General features: G+C 46.8%; 1 protein-coding gene and 1 long non-coding RNA gene across 6 annotated transcripts in view; one reads left to right on the top strand and one right to left on the bottom strand.

Annotated features, from left to right (window-relative positions):
- Window positions 1-500: 500 nt before the first annotated feature.
- Window positions 501-7,729, bottom strand: LOC128332999 (uncharacterized). The gene is made up of 2 exons (XR_008310825.1): window positions 7,387-7,729; window positions 501-1,451 (listed from the first exon to the last, which is right to left on the bottom strand). It is a non-coding gene; the product is annotated as an uncharacterized LOC128332999 (long non-coding RNA).
- Window positions 7,730-7,911: 182 nt separating this feature from the next.
- The window catches only part of MAP3K9 (mitogen-activated protein kinase kinase kinase 9), a 68,977-nt gene continuing 64,606 nt past the window's right edge, over window positions 7,912-12,282 (top strand). For 2 of the 5 annotated variants that reach the window (XM_053267875.1, XM_053267885.1), the window contains exon 1: window positions 10,170-10,862. In XM_053267875.1, coding sequence (XP_053123850.1) covers window positions 10,400-10,862 — 463 coding nt within the window. In that variant the 5' untranslated portion in view covers window positions 10,170-10,399. Of the gene's footprint in view, window positions 8,034-8,110; window positions 8,202-9,967; window positions 9,998-10,169; window positions 10,863-11,406; window positions 11,599-12,282 lie in introns of those variants that run through there. The other 3 variants (XM_053267896.1, XM_053267914.1, XM_053267904.1) reach the window with 3 other exon arrangements.

Consider the following 12,282-nt stretch of genomic DNA (forward strand, 5'->3'; position numbering starts at 1 on the left):
TCAATGGGAGTCTGTGTAGTAGGGTCTTCCCACCCTATATCATATCTTGAATTACTTATCTCTGGAACCACTCATTCCCCAACTGCAGACATCCCAAATCTGAGGCCATAACAAGCAGAGCAAAATGATTTTTGGCAGATCCAGGAGCAGAGTCCAGAATGGCACAGTAGTGGCTGTCATCCCAGTCCCCAGGGTTCAGGATTGACATACAAGTGTCCTTCCGTGGAAGAACCCAATGATTCAAGCAGGAACTAGGCCATGTGCAGCTGAAGCAGAGTGATGGAGTCTATGTTCCACCATTGCCCAATGAACAGACATTCTCCTCATGCCTCTCTGTGTGTCCCCTGAGACTGATGTCTGATCAAAGCTGAAAGCTCTCTCCAACTTCCCTGTTCCACCCTCCCAAGATTCCAGCCCATGACTCAGAATATTGCTACATTTCAGACAGTGAAGGGACTGATGCCCTTGAGCACCAAGAAGAGCTGATAAGACGGCAGGGCTAGAGGGGCAAGACCACTTTGCTCCACAATGGTGCTTTTATTAATGGAAACACACAGGTATTGCACAGAGCAGCTCACCACAGCCAACAAGGAAAAATGAAGACAGGTACTGCAACCACACCTTTGCTGCCATCATATAAATAGCACAGGAGCACTACAGTACCCTGTGGCAAGAGCATAGCCAGGCTGACGCTAGATCTCTGTGTGGGTCAGCTACCAGGTGTGTGCCTAACACACATGGGATCTTGTTTGTTTTGCTGGACTGGCAGGCTCCATGTCCTGAAGTTGCCCTCAACCAGCACCCATGTCTCATGGCCCCCTGCCTCTGGCACCAGCAATGGGGGCTGCCAGCATTATGGGTGTCACCCTCCCCTGCACTGTGGGAGTTGCTGGTGCCATGAGTTAGGTACAGGAAGGGGTAGAGTGGGTGCTGTGTGGGTGGAGGGGCTGGTTGGGCTGCCTGGGCAATGTAGTCAGAGACCATTTGAAACAGTTTCTGGACCTGATCTGTGTGGAGTTCCATTATGCAACAGTGCCTCACCAGAGCACTCACGTATGGCGGAGGTGATCTCATTGGCCCGTGCCATTGCCTGCCACACAACCTGTGCCTGTGCAACCTCCTGGGTTACCAGCATGTGGGACTGCCAGTCTGCTTCCCTTCTCCACTCCTCATGTTTATCTAGCTCTAGCTGGGTTTTAATGGACCTTTAGCTGGCAGCTTGGGTCTGATCCACCATGTCTCTGGCTAACTGCTCTCTATCAGCCTTCTTCTTGTCCCTCAAGTGGACTGCTTGCTCTGCATTGGTGACCTTCTGGCCCCTGCCATGGGGTGCTCGACCAGACCTGACACGAGGTGAGTCAGCAGGGTCTGACTTGTTGCCAGGAAGAGTTGGGGCTCCCCCTTCTCCTGGTGTGTAGTCTCCTCCACTGGGTACTCCAGAGACAATTCAACTGTGGGGATAAAAAAAAGAATGGGACAGTAAGCTGTCCTGTAATGGTTGGCCCCCAGCCAGTTAGCATTGGTTCTCTACCCAAGCCCCTGAAACCGCTATGACAATTGCAATAGGAGGGAAGGCCTTAGTTTTGTGCCTGTAGGGAGTGGCATCCTTCATGGCACGCTGTTGGAAGAGGCTTCTCATCATGCCTGTTGTGGTGTGTGGGAGTGCTGAATGTTGTATCCTTCTCCTGTGGGGGGGGGGGGTGCCTCATATGCCAAAGGGGCATTCTGGGACTTCCTACTCAAATGGGCTGCTTGCAGGTGGCTTGCAGCTGTGCTCAGCTATGTGGAAGGGAGTATGTTGGACACCAGGGTAATGTGAGGTCTCAGGGGCCTGTGGTGGATCCTTTGATGGAGACCCATCTCTGTACTCATACGCAGTAGTGCGATGGCTGTGTTCAGATGGCTGAGATCCCAGTCTGAAGCCTGGGGTGCCACCTTGCATCCACCAAACGCTGCTGGCATGTCTTCAAAGAGGTCTTGGCCTAGTCCAGTGGGAGTGGATTCCTCATTTTAATCCACATCTATGTCTTCCTTCATGTCTTCAGCGTCCATTCCAACCGCTTTAGGAGCAGCAGACACGATGCACTGCAAATTCTGCATGTTCTCTTCTCCTGCACTTGTCTAGGTGATAGCTTTTTGTTAGGAGATAGCACTTCCTCCAAAATCTAGCTGACAATTATTCCCCAAAGTTATTGCTTATCAACTCAGAGGGAGGGGAAATAGAATCTTCAGAAGGGCATAAACTGCACCTGCCTCAAGAATTTTCTTTCATTATTACAGAAGGTATAGCAAGCAATTTCTATATCATCTGCAGATTTAATGGAAAAATGACAGATACAATTGCTTCCTAACCAGTCCTTAAAGTGCTGCACAAGCAAAAATATCCCACTGAAATCAATTGAGCATGTGCTGATACAACATATTGAGGACTGCAGCCTTTACTTTTCCAGTTACCAAGAAAACAAGAAACTACACCAATAAAGGAATATTTTCCTTGTGTTTTTAATCTGGATTTGAAAGGCTATTTCACCATTAACCACAAGGAGGCAGAGTTGCTTGTTGATCTTCCAGTTTTCATGAGCATTCAGCACAGATTAGAAGGCAAGAAGTTTGCAGTTGATAATTGTGGAGATGTTGCATCCTTAAAACATTTCCTCCTTTAGTTCATTCTGAGTGAGTGAGTGTGTGTGTGTTTAGGACGATTGTGATCTAATGCAGCTCTCCCCAGAGATTGTACATAAGACTGTGTGTAATTCTAGTGACTTATGGTCAGTTCATGTTATGTTTTTTGATGTCTCCTCATGGTGTACATGTTAATAGGAAATCTAGTATATGTATGAGGCAGTATAGAAATGTAATAAATAAGTAAATTTCATTGGGTCTGGGTGAAAGCTGGAACATGCTGGGACAGGGTAGAATGGGCCGGAATGAACCTTTAAAAATAAAACTGGATCACAGAGGGATGTGTTAGAGACAAGGGAGAACAATACTTTAGCACTGAAATATATTTCCAGTATTACACTTTTACAGCCAAACATGAACCAGAACGGCCTGCAACTGGGCTACTCTACTTCTATTAACTCCTTCACAGCTGGAATAGTGTCAAAGCCCACCTCGAGGAGCCATCTGCTGCTTCTGTGTGTTTTTACCTGTTGTATTGTTTTTATGCCTGTTTTTATGTTTTTATATTTTTTAGCTTGATGTTTTTATTGCCTTTTTATTGTATGTTTTAACTTTTGTAAACCACCTTGGGGTTGCCTTTAAAGAAAGGCAGTATATAAATAAATAAATAAATAAATAAATAAATAAATAAAATCTGATCCCAAAAATCCGGGGTACCCAGAGACCAAGGAAGACTCAGAGGATGAAGGTTGGGGAAAATAGCACCAACAGAAGACCCCTCAACCCCTGCTCAGAGGGTGCAGAGGAAGGCCCTATTCCAGGAATATCTCAGAACTTACCTACTCTCTCCCCAGCTGCAGACTCACTGAGCCCCGCAACCATCACCCAGGAAGGGGGTATCAAAGAGCTGCCCTTCCCAACCCCAGCTAGCCCCTTGTAGAAAGCCCTTGTTCCACTCCAGGCAGCCGCCTCCCCTTGCCTAATGGTAGCTACGCCCCTGGAACCCCCAATCTGACTCCCCAGCACACTGTCACACCCATGCTTACAAGGACCTCAACCAACAATGCAGGATTGCCTGCCTTGCAACCGGAAAACTAGAAGCAATGAGTTCTCCTCAAGAGGAGAGACAGCAGCTGGACTCCTGTTTGAATCCAGCCTCCAGGGAAAGGGAATGGCTGTTTCCTGGAATATGTCAGTCACTTGAGGGCACGTGCCCCAGGCGCCACTTGAAGGGGGGCGCCATTTTAAAAAATTTTTCAAAAAAATTAAAATGGCCACCAAAAACAAAATGGCCACTGTGCATGTTCAAATGGCCTCTGTGAGGCCCTAGGCCATGCCAAGTCTCGCAGAGGCCATTTGAGCATGCATGGCAGCCATTTTGTTTTCAGTCTCTCTCTCTCTCTCTCTCTCTCTCTCTCTCTCTCTCTCTCTCTCTATAAATGGCCACCACACATGCTCAAATGGTCCCTGCAAAGCCCTAGAGGCCAGCGAGGGGAGGAGGAGCCTTTGCAGACCCACCCCACAACCTTTAGGAAGCCCCCGAAGGGGCTACAGGTATGTTTGTTTGTTTTTTAAATTAATATAATATAAGTCACTGTATACATATTCAGTTTGGCACTATGTACAGAGAATCGGGGCTTGTGAATAATGAGCTGAAGCTTATGAGCTAGGATTGTATTCATTTGCTCTTACTTTGCTTCTTGTGATAAGTGAGTTAAATGTGATGTCTTAATAATATGGCTATTAATGGTGAGTTTGTCTTTGAATCAGTGTAAAATCCTTAGAATTAAGGCCCACTGGGAGTTTCTTGCTCTCTTTCTCTCATTTTAACTTTCTCAAATACTCATTTTAACTTTCTCAAATACTAGAATATATTCCAAGCAGTGACACGGTTTACTCTGCATATCCTTTAATTATTTTCAGAGTATCTGGGAAAAGTCAAATTCCCCATTTATTTTTAAAACTTATGTAATAGTGATGCTACAATGCATAGTAGAGAATTAGACAGGCACTTCTGTTTAGTTTTCCAAGTACACCTCCACATAGTATTTGGGTATTTCATGAGCCCCAGCATACTGAAATTTGTAGTTTTCCAGCACTTTTTGGTCTGGCTACGTCCACAGCTAAATAGTTTTTGAAATATTAAAAAGATTAACGAGCTTGACTTGTATTTTTGAGCTGATATGATGGTCAAGTTATCTGAAAGATGGGTGTCAGATGTTTGGACAGGGGGCGCAATTTCAGTGCTTGCCCTAGGCGCTGTTTTCCCTAGCTACGCCTCTGGTCACTTCCTCCTCTGATCAGTTGCTAGCAATAACTGCTTGATTGGGATGTTGTTTGTTAAGGTTCTTTGCAAGTTGGGGGTTGGAACCTCTGTGCTTCTGCCTCTGCCTGACCCAGTGGTGCACCTAGGTAATTTTGGAGCCTGGACCTAAAGGCCTTTGGAGCTCTCCCCTGCCCCCCCCCCCACTGCAAGTTAAGCATCATCCCCCTCTACACACACACACCAGTATTTTTAACACATGGGTTCTTGAGGGCACAAACAACAACTGAACTCCCAAGAATATAAGAATATAAAACAAGTATATCTATGCAAATATACATCAGCAGAAACAGTTCAACACACAACTTAACATATTCCCAACCCACATGTTACTTTCCCCACTCCCACATCTCTAAAGAGGATTTGGGGGCCCCCAGGGTGTGTGGAGGCCCTGGAGTTTGGTCTGGAAGTCCAGGGGTAAGAGCGCCTCGGGCCTGACCAAGGCTTTCCCTCTTTTCCTCCTACTCCTTTGCTGAAGTACTGCTTCAGTTACTGTTGGACTTAGACTCTTGACCTCAGACTGCCACTGGGGTGTCTGTTCTTGTGCAATTTCTACCTGTGCCATTGCCCTGTAATCCATGTCTGCTACCTAGTGAATCCTCTGGTGCTAGGCACAGAACAAACAGTGGAATGGCTTGGAACGGCCCAGAACACCCCCCTAATGTTCTGGCTTTTACCAAGACCCACTTTCTCTTAATATGGCTACAAGGATCAGACAGGCCTCTTTATCTTCATGGTACCTCTGGGGAACAGCTTTCTGTATGTCAACTGACTGTAGCAACCTGCATGATTTATGCGGTGTTGCTAGCACTGCTATTCTGTGGGCTCCCAGAAGCCTCTCTGCTTATGTCTGAGACTACAGGCTTGTGGTTCTCACTCGGGAGCCTCATGGGATCATGGGCTCTCCATTTGTTGGCATATTGGGGACAGGTCACTTAGCAGGCAGTGGGACAGTCACCCTTAGATTCAACAGCTGCTAAGCAAATTGAAAGGGGATTCACCTCATGCCTTTCTCTAAATTAGGGAATGTATACTCCAGAGTTAACTTTCAAGTTAGTCTCATCAAGGTCTTTCTGTCTGGACCCCTTTATTTCCCCCTCTCTGCAGTTGCCTCAAACAAGCTAAATCACCTCAGCAGGAAAGTCAGGTAAGGCACAGCGAATGCAACTCCCTTCCCATCACAAAAGGTTGAGTGAGCCATAGGAATTCAGGGAGATGTGCTCATTAAAAATCTTGATTGGTTTACCAGGTCCTTCTGACTTGAGATACTGTGCTTGCACATTCATTCAGTCTATTTACATACCAGTTGTTCTTGACCCATTCAAATCATTGTGTTGTAACTCCAGCACAACCAACACAGACAATGAATCTTTTTGCGATTCACCAGAATTGCCCTTCCCAGAAAAGAAGACCAGCTGGAATGTTGCCTCAAGACACATTTTGGGCTATAATTGCCCCTGGTTCCTTGAACCAGTGTGCTTTATTTAGTTTTTACACCTTGGTGTCACCAACGTTTTGGACGCTAGACTTGGCACCTGCTATAACATTTAACCATGTCTTGTTCTGTGAGCCAGTCATGCTTCCAGCTTCCAGATCAGCCTTCCTGGATGGCCTGATCCATCCAGCTCACCTTGCTGTCATGAGGAGCTGGCTACACAAGGACACCATTTGGATTTACCCTTTCTACCTAACCCTCAAGCTGCCTTCAGTTTTTCATTGACTGGTTCCATCCCTGAGGAAAGATATGCTTTAGTTGCACCTGAGCCACTGAGGGTCCAATCACCACTAAAGGAAGGAGGAGGTTGTATGATAATCGCTGTACCCCTCTGGACTCTCTCTATCCCCATTCTCTTTCTTAAATCCAAAAAATCTGTTCCTCTCAAGCCTCCTTTCTCTAGCCGGCCTGGAAGTCATTTTAAATAGGTTGGGGGGTTCTGCTCTTTAACATCTGCATGAAACTGCTGGGAGAGATCATCAAGAAATTTGGTGCAGGGTGTTGTTAGCAATATGCTGATGACACCCAAATCTATTTCTCCCTATCAATTTCATCAGGATGAGGGATAACAAATAGAGACTGAATCCAAACCAAACGGAGGTGTTCATTGAAGCTGAACCCAAATAAGACAGAGGTACTGATTGTGGGGTGGTCAACACCTGAGAGATGGTTTAGATCTCTCTGTTCTCAGTGGGGTTACACTCCCCCGAAAGATTCTTAACATACAGTGCTTTTTTAACATACAGTGCTACTCTACCCTCAATCCACTCCTCCTTTCTGTAGAGTTTATACCCAGGAATAATAGTGCCCCACTGGTTCTCACTGTTTCACCATTTTCTGTTATGCCCACTATGTTTTCATTAGCAACCAAGCACTCCAGCTTACCCATCTTGGCTCAGAGGCTTCTGGCACTGGCATATAAACACCTATACATCAAGTCTTTTACCTGGCATTGGCATGTGCTATCTCCCGTACTGTCATTTGACCTTGTTGACCAGCTGTTTTGTTTCCATCTGTGTCATGCCCCCATCCTCATGCCCCCGTTCTCTTCAGATAGCAAAGAGAAAGGGGAAGCTGGTAGTCCACCAGCAGCTGCAGGAGTACCTGAAGGGCAGAGCCCAGCTGTCAACCAACAGGAGATACCTGAGGCAGGTCTGGTCAAAGCTTCAGGACAAGTAGGGCCATCAGAAGCAGGGAGTGCAGAACAGAACACAAAGGAACCTTTGCCTCCTTGTAAGAGAAGATTGATAAAACACTAACAACAGGTGGAAGTGCTCAGAAGAAGTAGACAGCTGCTCAACAAGCCAGATAAACCCTGAATCTGTACCAGCTGGCCGAAGGCAGAGAGCAATTAAGCCAGGTTATAAATTAATTCTAAAGGCTGCAGCTAACCACTGATAGCAATGTGTTTCCTTGAGCCTGCTTCAGCTGAGCCTCAGACTCTGAGGAACCCCAGCTTCATGTTTGTCTCTAGAGATCCAGGCTTTTCCTGCTTCAACTCTGCTACCTGACTGAGTCCTGACAACTGTCCTAGCTGCAACATCTCCCCTGGGAGTCCCTTGTACCCCTTTTGCTCTGGAACTGTGCAATCTAGTGAGCAGACTGAGTTTGCGGGGGAGGCTGTCTGAACTTGATACTGTAGTAAATTATACTTTTGTGTTTTCTTGCAGACCGAAGAGGATTCCAAGGATTCTCCAGCAACCTTGATGGAGATTGTGACTTTGACGCTGGACAGACAGGCTCCTGACAGTCTGCTCAACAGTAAATAACAAGATTGATAAAAATAGATGATTTTAAAAATAAATAAATAAATAAATAAATAGGGTTTTTAAAAATTTAAGTCAGTTTTTTTTAAAAAACACAACTCATAAAGAACCTAGGTCAAAGATATCATCATGAGTATTAATCATAACTTCTAATATCTTCTATGAACATGTTAACAGCTGTATAAGGAGATGAGAGATAACAGACCTATTCTGCAGATTGTGCATATGCAGCCCATACACAGTTAGGTCCTTGCTCCCTGCCCCTGCAAAGTGCAAAGACAAAGAAGGTCAATGAATGGAGGATTTGGGGAGGGTGGAGTAGATATGAGCAGGGAGGAGTTGTCTGGATATAAATGCATGGAATGGGGAGGGAAATAGAAAGTGTAACCAAAAGTAAATAGAATAAATTCATGCAGTCCTGAGGAAATATTTTCTGAGTGTATCCATTGTTGAAGGGAAACACCTATCATGGTAGCAGGTCATAAGAGAACCCCGTTTGGGAATATTTTAATGAAGTTCCTGTACCTGTGGGTATGAAAGGCATGTGTGCGAAATGCAAATAGTGCAACAACAAAATGCAAGGCCTGGTTGCCTGAATGAAACAGCATTATGAGAAGTGTGTACCTACCTTCTAAAAATGAAACCTACATGTATCTCTAAATATTTATTAAGATTGTTAGACAACAATGTATAGAAAATTATTAAATAAAATCTTCCTGAGTAGTAATTTAAATTGTGATTTAAATCATTAAAATTGAGTCCTTCTGTGAAGTGATTAAAATCAATTTGATTTAAATCTAATCAACCCTGGTTCTAAAAAAAGCATGATTTTGGAAGAGCCTGTGCATGTGTGTTATAAATTGTATGGATCTATTGCTTTTAATAAAAATGGGTGGTTCTCCAGCCATATTTTCTAGTTCTGTACATAACATTTCAATGTACAGCTATGCAGGAAAGAAGTATGCCTGGTCAACCATTCCACAGAAATGATCTGAAAAGGTTTATTGTCCAGGCTATGAATGTATATGTGCACACTCTGTGGATATCTCATAAGAACAGCTTAGATAGGTTTCCTTGTGCCCACCATCAGACCACATGCTTGAAGAGAGCGAGAGAGGAATTCTGTGGTTAAGGCAGCTTTCAATTCAAAAGTGTTAAAGAACCCTCTGCCTCCATTTCCATAATTCCCATACTAAACACTTCTGACAAGATACTTTTCTGTAAAGTCAAGTTCCAGTCCACCACAGAACTGTGCCTGTTGAATTTCCTAACAGTCTCCAAGGAGCTGTTGTGGGGGTCTGTAAGGGATTTTCACAGGAAACCCAATGTGATGCAATGATACTCAGATGAAATGGGGTTAAGAACCCATCACCTTATCCACTAAATAGACCCAGGTTTTTTGGCATTGTATTATCCTGCCCATTACAGATGGTGTCTCGGGGTGCGGGAGGTAATATAGTACTGGAACTCCAGAGCCTACTGAAATCTGACAGGCTACTGGAAAACAAACAAACACGTTCTTGTTCATCAGGAGAAAACAGCACCCACGTGATTTGAAGAACTGCAAGTTCAGCATCCACAAGAAAATCTAACCTCGGTACCGAAATCTTACAGGGTACTGCAAAATTATGTTCCTGTTCATAAGAAAGTAGCACCCATGTGAGCTTATCTCCATAAGGAAAAATTATGATCTAGTCCATCAGAAGCCAGTAGGGGTAAGATCTCAGATAAAGGGGAAAATCGCATTCTTGTCCATGAAAAAACCATACCGGAACAAGAAAATCTCACAGGGTAAGAAAAAACCAGTTTCTAGTGCACGGGAAAACCGTAGAGGAAAATAAAATATCACAGATTATTATTATTTTTAATATATAAATCAGGCAAGAGCGGAACAGAGGAGGAGAAGAAAGGTCGGGGCGAGGAGGCGGGGTTTGTGGCCCCTCCTCCTTTCCGCTTGCCGGTCAGTCAGGTGGTTCAGGATGCGCGCCTGGCGGGGCAGCCGGCTCGGGAGTCGAGGGCGGCTGGGCGCTGCAGCTCCATGACCGCCCGCAGTCGCGTCCTTCGCCTCTCGGCGCCCTGTCGGGGTAGCACCTGCTGTCGGCAGCCGTGGCCGAATGAGCAATAGGCGGCTCCCGCCGCAGGCAGCGCCTCCCCCCTTATGGAGGAGCCGCTCCCTTCTCCTTCTCCTCCTCCATGGAGCCCTTCTCAGTACGCAGCCCGCGCCGCCCCGGCCCCCCGCGTCTGGGGGAGGGCGAGGATGAAGAGGAGGGGGCGGCGGCGGCGGGGCTGCTGCGGGGGGCCAGTCCCGGCCGGGCGCAGGCGGGAGCGGCCTCGGGGGGTGGAGGCGGTGGCGGCGGCGGCAGCAGCAGCAGCGACGGCGGGGCCGACCTCTGGACCGCGGTGTTCGAGTACGAGGCGTGCGGCGAGGACGAGCTGAGCCTGCGCCCGGGCGACGTGGTGCAGGTGCTCTCGCAGGACTCGCAGGTGTCCGGCGACGAAGGCTGGTGGACGGGCCAGATCGACCAGCGCGTCGGCATCTTCCCCAGCAACTACGTGACCAGTAGCAGCAGCAGCACCTGCCTCTGCCGCCGCCTCGGCCAAGGGGCCGCCGCCGCCGCCGACCAGCCCCACTACCCGCAGTCCCCGGCCATACAGTGTAAGAGGGGAAGGGGGAGGAGACGAGACCAGGGCGGCGGGGCTGGCGGCTAGAGCAATCCTCTCCCTAGCTCGCTCGCGTAGAGAGTAGTTGTGGCAGCGGCAGAGGAGCCTGCTGTCGGGAGTGCTTGGCAAAGGCGCCTCCCTCCTCCGTTCCCTGTGCATAGGCCCACATTGAGGGGGCCTTAAGTATTCCACCGTGCATCTGCACCTGACGTGTGGTAAAGCCCCTCCCTGCCGCTTGACAGGATGGCCGGCCTATCCTGTGTTGGGAGAGCTTAGCTTACCCCGGGGTAGTGCAGCAGCCTGTGTGGGCTCCCACTGATTGTGGACGCTTTAGGTAGTGGAGGCTGCAAGGATGTGAACTTGCCTAGGTGGGTAGTACAGAAGGCAGTCGGATGCTTGGCGAGGGAGAGAAGGAAGGGGCGTGGCAACGGGGCCTGGGCTATGTTTATCTGGTCGCTGCTTTTTCTGTCTGTCTCAACCTTGATCTCGGCAGCAGTGAGGAACACTAGAAGGGGTTGTAAGCGTTTCCTCTTCTGCTCTTTCTCGTTTGGGCTTCTTGAAAAGTTCATGCCAAGCAGATTCCGAGATGAATGCTCTCCCCGCCCCGCCCCCATGAAGATTCATTTTGTGCCTACTCGGATGTCATTTCAGTGTGGGCAAAGACGTCTTTGTTTTCTGATTCTGAGTCTTAACTTCTGAAGATTTTTTTTTTAAATGCTGCTATTCTTATGGTATCTTATTAGTTTTGATTATTGATGTTTTCTTGGAAGTATGTTGCACTGAAAGGCAGGATGTAAATTTGCTAAATAAATCCAGTTGTATGGGATTGTATTTTCTTACAGAACAGATCAGTAAGTTGAAGTTCCATGTGCAAGCTCATATGTTCAGTTCCCCTCCTTGTGGGAAAGCCCTTTGCCTGTTAAATGTTAATTCAAATTTGAGTGGTTGCAAAGATATAGATGTCTGCATATGACTCGAGTATTAGCTTTTATTTTCTTGTATGAGCTCCTCCGAATGTCTTGAATATTCTGGTACGCCAAAACCAAGATGTTTGTAAGGGACCATAAGGCTTGGTGTGTTTGCTCAAGTTTCTTTCTGTAGAATCCTGGTTGCTGTATCAAATCTTTAGATGTCTTTCCTGGGGCCAGAAACACGACATTTAAACTGAAGTGCAATTTGGCCTGACTGGCTTAGTTTTTCTTTAGTCAACAGCAGCCAAATTGATACTGGATTGTCACCACTGAGTCTCTTCCCCCCCCCCCCAATAAATGGCAACTGGATTGGAACTGCAGGGGGTAGGATTAAAGCTCCCACCCCCACTCCCCTGCCACAGGCCCAGTCTGGCTGCTACTGATTAAAGCAGCTAAACTTATTGAGACTAATACTGTTTTAAACATGTGGTGTTTAGCCCTGAG

Source organism: Hemicordylus capensis, chromosome 1 (assembly GCF_027244095.1).
Source record: "Hemicordylus capensis ecotype Gifberg chromosome 1, rHemCap1.1.pri, whole genome shotgun sequence".
Lineage (NCBI taxonomy): Eukaryota > Metazoa > Chordata > Lepidosauria > Squamata > Cordylidae > Hemicordylus > Hemicordylus capensis.